General features: G+C 37.6%; 1 gene segment (V, D, J or C); it reads right to left on the reverse strand.

The window, feature by feature from the left end:
• Positions 1 to 8,139: 8,139 nt before the first annotated feature.
• On the reverse strand, positions 8,140 to 8,637 carry LOC118579787. The segment is given in 2 exon segments: positions 8,140 to 8,462; positions 8,583 to 8,637. Coding segments are annotated over 2 exon segments (378 nt in total).
• Positions 8,638 to 9,102: the final 465 nt, after the last annotated feature.

Here is a 9,102-nt window from a genome sequence, read left to right on the forward strand (position 1 = left end):
AGATGAATGGAACATCGTAAAGATAAAGGAAATAGCTCTTACCCCTAAAAAATAAGAATAGGATATAGATCACTGTTGTGCTGTTTCTAAAACTGTGCTCTAAATATCAATTCTTCATTAATATCACTGTTGGAATCATGTTAAAGACAACCCTTTATAACTTTTATGATGTCATATAGACGAATCCATATTCCACTTCCACTTGCAGTGGGATTACAAGTCCATAGGAGTGTGGTTTAACATTATTTGATTTTATAAGCTACCAGTACACATAGGAGATGTTAGAATTCTCTTTGAATTGCTTTAGACAGCTGAGAGCATCAACACCCACAGCTAGAATTTCAAGACATAGCAGAGGATCATGGTTAGACAGCCTTCCCCTTTCTCTGACACTTGTGCTGTAGCTGTTGTGAAAAATCCAGGAATTCTTTCTGCTGTCAGCCTTTCTCAACAACAACAATAATAATAACAATAATAATAATATTTCTCTGCTCTTTAAATACTGACCCTTAGAAACTAATTTTCTGTATTTAATTAATGTGTTCTGGAGTGTTCACAGTATTTTCCACTGTTCTATATGATTCAAAGCTGGAGATACAACTCAGACTCCTCACAGGGAATGACTGTGTACTCTGTTAAAACAGAAAAGTCATTGGTACTGTGCAGTGCTTGAGACAGTAAAGAAAGAAGATATTTAGGATGAAAATGGCAGTTAAGCCGCTTCAGCCAAGACAAATGACTCTACATGAGCTTTGCTAAAAAAATCTTTCCACAACTGAGACAGTTTCAGTGAGTGACTCATGAGGAGGAACATCTGGGGCAGGCAAAGAACATGGAGTCATGCAGGTGAGCTGTACTACAACTGCTCTTGTTCCAGGTGCTGTATACTTAAGGACTTTCAAGGAGGCAGACTACTGTAATTCACTTGACCCAGACACCTGGCTCATATATATGCCATCATGGAAAGCTTAGTGACAGTGAGCTTGGGAGCATGATAGGACCACACATTCTATAGACAGTCCTGTATGTCTATCATCTCAAACTTTCTAAACCAGAACTGCGAAAGATGAGATTCAAGTAACTTCAAAAATTATTCATGCCCCAGATTATAGTAGATGCTGTTCCTTAAGGAAGTAGGTTTCCTTGGATGAGAATTGAACTCAAATTCCCTGACTCCAGATATTCTTCAGCTTCAGGCTGGAGGGAGATGAATACCAAACTAAAGGACATGTAGAAGAGAAGCTGACTGGTTTATCCAAAACCTTCCTGGAGTGGAGGCTCTTTTAACCAGGTTAGAGATGTTACACAGTTTATTTTGAACGCTGCCCTCAATATCTATATTAAACTATGGTTAGTTTTCCTTTTATTGTTGTGAAATGTTGTCATACATACTTCATGAACACAGAAGAAGAGTTTGTGTTCCCTTCCTAAATACTTAAATCTGGTAAAACATTTACAACTTCTAACTGCTTCACATTCCAATTCAAGAGCACTGTCAAGGTAATAAAAGGCAATTGTAATACTCATATTGTCTTCTTCTCAGAGAATAACAATGAGCCAAAATTACCTGATGACAATAACGGAAGGACAGAAGCGTTACCTTGTAAACAGTTAAACAGGTCTTTACTAATCAATAAAATGTCCACGAATAACACAAGTGAGCACTAACATTGTCTTCCTATGTTCTCCATTTAGTGAAATGGGTAAAAATGCCATACATATGTCCACATACTACTAATATCTTCAATAAATGGGTAAATTACAAAATAAACATAAATAAAACATTTGGAGTAGAAATTGTGTCAGAATAAATGCCTGTCAATGGGGCTTTATTCCTGTTGATATTAAGTTAGATGTTAGCAAATGAAAAAAGACACCAGGAAGTTACAATAAAGCTCTAGATAGCTACAAATGTCAATGTACTGAATGTAAACACTCTCAATCATTGAATACTTCAGTCTCTTGAGGATGTATCTGTTTCAGGGTGGCAGTGGTTTTTGGAAACAAAAGCATAAGGATTAGCTTAACAACCTGGGACTCCACTTTGGAATATGCCACTCACCTTATGTGCTTGGCCATCTGAGACCCTTTCCTGAATGTGCTACAGGAATATACCAGACACCAAAAAGTACAACTACGCACCAGCCAGCAACTTATGGAGCTGATTGCATATCCAGTGATATACATTTCCCCTCCCCTTAAAGACCTCCAAACTTGGACATAGTCTTTTAAGTCTTACACTCAATAATGTGTAGAGAGCTGCGTGTAGCTGCACCTTAAAGATGGCGCTGGCTTCCACCCTCTGCCTTCCCGACGGCAAGTACTCTTTGTGGTAAACAGCTCCTTATTTGGCTATGGCTGGATTTGTGTGCCGCTTGCATATGTGTGGACCTATGGATAGTGCCCACGTGGCTGTCTGGGGTTGGTAGCCCAGACCTACTTAAGGGCTGGGAGAGGCTTGCCCCCCCGGGGGGGGGAGACATCACTACTAACAAGGTCCTGAATAAACTGCTTAAAGAAGAGCTCCGGTGTTGCGTCATCCTTGCTGGTCGAGGCAGTTGCAACAATAATGTAAATATGAGAGTGGGGCAGCCTGAAATAGTTTGGAGGTCAAGCATAATAAAGGATTGATTGATGTGTCACCTCACCTAAAAGATCCAATTGAAAGCAGCCTAGGTTGAGAGGACAACTCCACAGGTTTAAGTTTGGAGTAATTGGCATTTCACTTGATCCCATTAACAACCTTGAGAACATTTGTTAAGTAAGCATGTTTTGATTAGGTCTGGACTTTACGAAATTCCTTAATCAAGAAACACAATATCAATTACTGTGATTTTAGAGCAAGACTATGACATCATCATAAAACAGAAACCAATAGCTCTTCACTCTGAAAAAATTAGTCCCTTCCAGGGCTCAGTGTCCTCTTAGATGTATTTGTGAACTTACATGCTAGCTCAGCTAAAACTGGGAATGTTAGACTTGCCCAAGCTGGCAGTTCTTTAGGCTGAACAATAGTTAGTTTTAAGGTAAAAGTGGTAGTTTTAGCATTGGATCCTATCAGGTACAATGGGCATCTTAATTTACTTGGAGATATCAGGAAAAGTTTCTAAGAATAACTATTAAAAATTCCTCAGTTTGAATACCTTATTATTTATAATTTTGAATCCAATGACTTGATATTCTCTTGTTGAGTTTAATAATTTAATTTTAGACTCATTTTCATTTTTCTTATACATAATTCTTTCACCTATAAATAACGATACTTTCCATCTTGCTTCCTTGTATTTGTCCTTTGATTTTGAGGCCTCTATTATCATGGCATAAATACCTTCAAAGGTATCCATCCAAATATGTTTCATTAAAACATCCAGGAATAACAGAGACAATATTGCCAGCAATTGCTCTTCAGAAACAAGATAACAAAATAGATAAGAAGGGATGAAAATGAAGAGTGAGCAGGGAAGCTGTTCTTAAGAAAGGAAGCAAGTGTTACAGAGACAAACAATATTTATATGGAAGTTTTGTTTTTATCTTTAATCACTGTGGACTATCCTTGACCATACTGATAACAATGGTAGACTGTAGTATCTTCAGGTTCCAGGAAACTGACTGTCAGGGTGAAAGCTGTACCAGACCCATAGCCACTAAAGCAAGCTGACACTTCACTGGCCCTTGTGCTTGCATCTTTGATGAGGAAACTAGAAGCATACCCAGGATTTTGAGTCACAGTCCATGTAGGTGATCACACTCTGACCAGCCCTACATGTGACAGTGGCTCTTTCTCCAACAGAGAGAGAAGTATTCATGTGCTTATCTGATGTCTGAGACTGGAAACAAAACAGAAAAGTCATCAGTGTAGTCTACATGACCTGTTGTCCTGAACAAAAACATTCCTTGATTTACATTAGTATTCATTGATATTTAGGTTCTGTGCTTGCAGAGCCAAGTTAGAATAATGGTGAACTCATTGTAACTAATGGACTTGTAGAGCAATCCAAATTTGCCCTCTTCTGGGATACAGAATAACTGGAGATAGATGAGCTGAGTTGGAACTTCCTTGTTTCAACATGTTCTACCAGAGGCAGAGCTTCCATATGACTTTACATCTCTCTAAAGAATAGCAATAAAAAATAAAAACAATATTAGATATATTTTAAATAAAAACAAAGAATACAGAAAAATTAAAAAGACAAAAATTTGTAGTGGATTTTACCCCAATCCTCTTTAAGTGTAATCTTCCAGGTTTGGGGGTAATGTGCTAAAGACTATCTTTTTATCAGTGGAGTTGTTACTGAGTTCTGGTCAGTTGAGAGTCTGCTCAGTATGATGCTCACTTTAGGAAATTCATTCCCTCCCACAGTCTGAAACACACACACCCAGCCAGTCCATATGAGTAAGGGTGCAAATTTGGTTAAAAAACATCTACAATGGAATGGTGTATCTTAGTGAATCTGGAAATGTGCCTTAGGTCTCAATGCTTTCAGAAATTGCCCTGCAGAGCATTACCCCATAGCAGGGAGGATACTGTTGGAATCAAGTGATTTGATGGACTAGAGTCAATATCCCTACAGTCAACACAACACTGGGATGGAACAGAAGAGGGTAAGAAATTCATTAGACTAAGATTGTTGGTGTCTGCCATCCTCAAGTGATAGAGTTTGATCTTACCTAAGGTATATGAGGTCACTGACCTGTCATTCATGGCCCATTCCTACTGCTACCACTAATTCTCAGCATGTCCACATCTAGCCTTCTTACTATCCATGAGTAAATCAGTAGATGTTGCTTCTGCCTCCCTGAATTTTTCCTGCTGCTTTTTTTCCCAGGTCTACAGACTAGTTCAATCTATAGAGAGTGATAGAATAGACATCTCCTCTAGGCCCAGTCTGCTTTTAAGAAGAATAAATAAAACATTAAATGTCATCAGTGGTACTAAAGATTAAAAGTGCTGTGAGGTTTTTCTGTGTGTATGAATGACAGTCTATTCCCACCAGGGCTGCTTGTTCTAGCCTGTGATGTTCCCATCACTGAATCCCACAAATAGAGTTCTTGTTCTGATTTGAGTTACAGATTGTTTTCCCACTTTCTACTCTGCGTTCTAACAGCTTCTTGCTATTTAGCTTTTTTTTTTGCTTTTAAAAATTCTTTGTTTTCATTTACACAAAAGAGCATTTTTATTGCATTTACGTATGACAGTGAACATACCTGTACCCAAGGTATTCAGAAGTCATTAAATCTCTGAAAGTGGAGTTACAAAAGTTTGTGTATCATCAGGTACATTCTTGGAAGTTAACCTAGCTACTCTGCAAGAGCAGCCAGTACTCTTACTTGTGGAAGCATTTCTCTAGCCCTCCTTGTCTCCTCTTCTAAGAAGTCTATTGGTATTTCTGCTCTTTCCTCTTCAATTTAACTGTCCTTGATTTTCCATGGCATCACAGATCAGTATGTCTAAACATCTATTATCCCCTATAAGTCTCATTAATCTCTTTAATGAATTTAATGAGTCATAAAAAGGTACTTATACAACATAAAATTTATTAAGACAACAATATATAACATAATAGAATAAAATATCTTAGGCTATCTTTCTATGAATTAATAGTCTGTTTTCCATTATGGATTGATAGGTGAATGGGCAGATAGAGATTATCTATCTATCTATAACATGAATTTTAAATGGTCTTATTAATAATAATAATAAAAAACCTCGAGAGGCAGGTATTGGGGTGAATTCTAAAAGATCAGAGAAGCAGAACAAACCACTGCTGACTTTACCTCTCCAACTTCTTCAGGCGATCCTGTTTCCTGTTTCCTCAAACTAGAAGCCTCTGAGTCCTCCTCCAAATGGATCTCAGGTGAACTGCTGCTAAAGCCTAAAAGCTTAAAAAGACCTCTAGTTCCTAGTCCTCATGCCTTGTATAATGTTCTGTTTCCTGCCATCACTTCCTGGGATTAAAGGCCTGTGTGTCTTTCCCAAGCAAGACGTGAAATCTCAAGACCTGAATTAAAGGTGTGTGCCACCATGCCTGGCTTCTATGTCTATCTAGTGGCTGTTCTGTCCTCTGACCCCAGATAAATTTATTAGGATGCACAATGTATTGGGGGCCACAATATATCACCACATTTCCCCTTTTTTGTCTAAAATAATTAAAGAAAGTTACAGTTAAGAATTACATTAACAATATCTAATCTATTAACATTTGACAGATTCAGACATAAAACCTCCATTATATACATTAACAATATCCAGTTCACTAACATTTGAAAAATTCAGACCAAAAATTTCATTATTTATCCTATTTAAAACAATTAGTTCCTTTTTAAAAATATATTCAATAATCCACCTTTTTATCTTATCATATCCATATTCTCTCTTTTTTCTTTTCTGAGTAGATTCAAAACTCTACCTTTTATCTATCATTTCTATATCTTCCCTTTTTTCTTTTCAGAGGAGATTCAATAATCTACCCTTTTCTGTAACCTCTTTTTCTTTTTCTTTTTAACAAGAACCCTATATCTAATCTCCTATGCTTAGCTTTTTTTTAACCATTAACAATTAACAACTTGTAACCAACCATCATAAACAATGACAATATTCATAACTTGTTAAACAACCAAAAACCATCCACCCCACCTCTTGGGAATGTGGGTATCATGTTCTTAAAAATTACTTCCTGCTCTCTGAGGATGAAGGCATCTTTAGGGAATCCTAAAAAGAAAATTTTGGGTTAAGTGTCAGGTCCTAGGAGAATTAGCTGTATCATTTATCAATTCTCTGCATAATGGAAAAGTTCAGGGCTTGTTTCAAATCCTTGCTCAAGTAGTCTGTGAATCTAGATCATCTTAGCTAGCCATCTTAAAATTGCCCTGAGTAGTTTGTAATCCAAAGCAGATCTTTCAGTGGTGTTAATAAACTTAATGGCTTTATCATTGTCCATGTGGAATCATTGTCCATTGTGGGATCCAGTCATCCTTTTGAAGATTTCAAAGTTGCTGTTTAGCATGGTCATGGTTCCCTGTAGAAATTTCTTTTCTTTTTTTTTCCTTTTCTTTTTTCTTTTCTTTTTCTTTTTGGGCCTGCTCTGTGGTTTGAAGCAATCACAGTCTGGTAAATGTCTGCCTCTTGGAACCACAAACATTGTTCCCTCGAAGAAAATATCATCACAGCAATTTCTTCCCACAACTTGCATCACCAAACTTCTCCAAAATGACCTTTGCCAATGCTTTCTTTTAACACAATAGTCCTGGCAATTGTTCTCTGAACAAATAGACTGATGGCACACCATAGAGACTGAAAATAGAGCTTACAGACACATAATATCTTAAAAAACAAAACAATGGAGTATAGAGCTCTATAGTTTATAAAGCTATGCTATGGGACATCAATTCTTCATTAATACTACTTCATTAATACTACTTCAGGGAGCCTATTTAAGACAAGGATTTTTTCCCTGTGGTTTCATATAAACAAATCTATATTCCACTTCACACAGTGTGATTAAAAGTCATATGAATATTTTTAATACTGTTTAATACTTGTTAGCAGACCAGTAGACATAGGAGCCATTAGAATTCTAAGTGAAGTGCTATAGAGTGCTGAGAGAATCAGTACCCCACTAATGTGATTTCGATACACAGAAAAGAATCATGGTTAGGCAAACTTCTCTTTCTCTGACACATGTGTTCTACCTTTTGTGAGAAATCCAGGACAAGTTTCTGCTGTCAGTTTCTCTCAGTAATGTTTTCCTACCATTTAAACACTAGCACTTAGGAACTAATTTTCTATATTTAAATAATGTGTGCTGGAATGTTCACGGGAATTTCCATTGTTATGTATGGGTCCCAACTAGTGATACAACTCAGACTCCTCACAAGGAATTATTGAATCCTTGGTTGATGTAGAAAATACTTCGGTACTCTGTAGTGCAGGAGAAGAACGGAAAAAAATGATAGTTACGGTAAGAGAGGACAGTTAAATTCTCTTTATTCTACAAAACTAGAACACATTTGTTTTACAAAAATTAACATCTGTGAGCATTGCTAAAATCCTGTGACATGTGAGAATATGGTTCCAGTAAGTGACTCATGAGGAGTAACATTGGGGGCAACCCAGCCTCTCACTTCTGCTTCCTTGGGGGTTTATGTTATTGCTTGTACCACTGTGGGAGGAAACTGTTTATACTGTAGAGAGTAATAAGTTGCAATGTCTTCAGACTCCAGGCTGCTGATGGTAAGAGTGAAATCTGTCCCAGACCCACTGCCACTGAACCTCGATGGGACCCCATTGTCCAAGTTGGATGCAGCATAGATCAGGTGCTTAGGAGCTTTCCCTGGTTTCTGCTGTAACCAGCTTAAATAACTGCTAATGCCCTGACTGGCACGGCAAGTGATGGTGACTCTGTCTCCCAGAGATGCAGACAAGGAGGGTGGAGACTGGGTCATCTGGATGTCACACCTGGCACCTAGAAGTGGAGACATAATATATCCACATAGTTTAGCATGATATAAAAGGACAACTCTCCAAATGGCAGTCAATACTAATCACAGTGTAACAGTGAAATTCCCATTTAGTCCTTTTTCACCTGGTAACCAGAGCAGCAGAAGCCCGAGGAGCTTAGCAGGTGTCCTCTTGTCCATGCTGAGTCCTGACTGCATTAACAACTGTACAGGGTGTGACTGGTATATGAAGAAGTCCTCAAGGCTGTGCAGTGAGTGCATGCAAATCACTGGGAAGCAGTTAGGATGGGCACAGCTGCAAGGCTTGCTCATCTCAGTAACTGAGCACAAGTACTGTGTCCCCAGATGCTGAAAACCAGACCACATCAGAGGCTGCCTTTTTTTTTTTAATTTTAAATTTATACATGATATTTTGGAGTTTATTTGAAACTTTGTACTATACCTAAGCTCTATTTTAAATAATATATTTTTAAAATGTATTAATGGTAATATAAACAAGTATCTGGCTGTCAGTGAATATGCAACAGAGAAGGCACTATTAAATAAATCTTCAACTAATTCAAATAATTCTTATGGATTAAAAATACTATAGCTGTGCTACTCTGACCCACTTTTTTTTCTGGAGCTGAGGACTGAACACAGGGC

This window comes from Onychomys torridus, chromosome 3, assembly GCF_903995425.1.
Source record: "Onychomys torridus chromosome 3, mOncTor1.1, whole genome shotgun sequence".
NCBI lineage: Eukaryota > Metazoa > Chordata > Mammalia > Rodentia > Cricetidae > Onychomys > Onychomys torridus.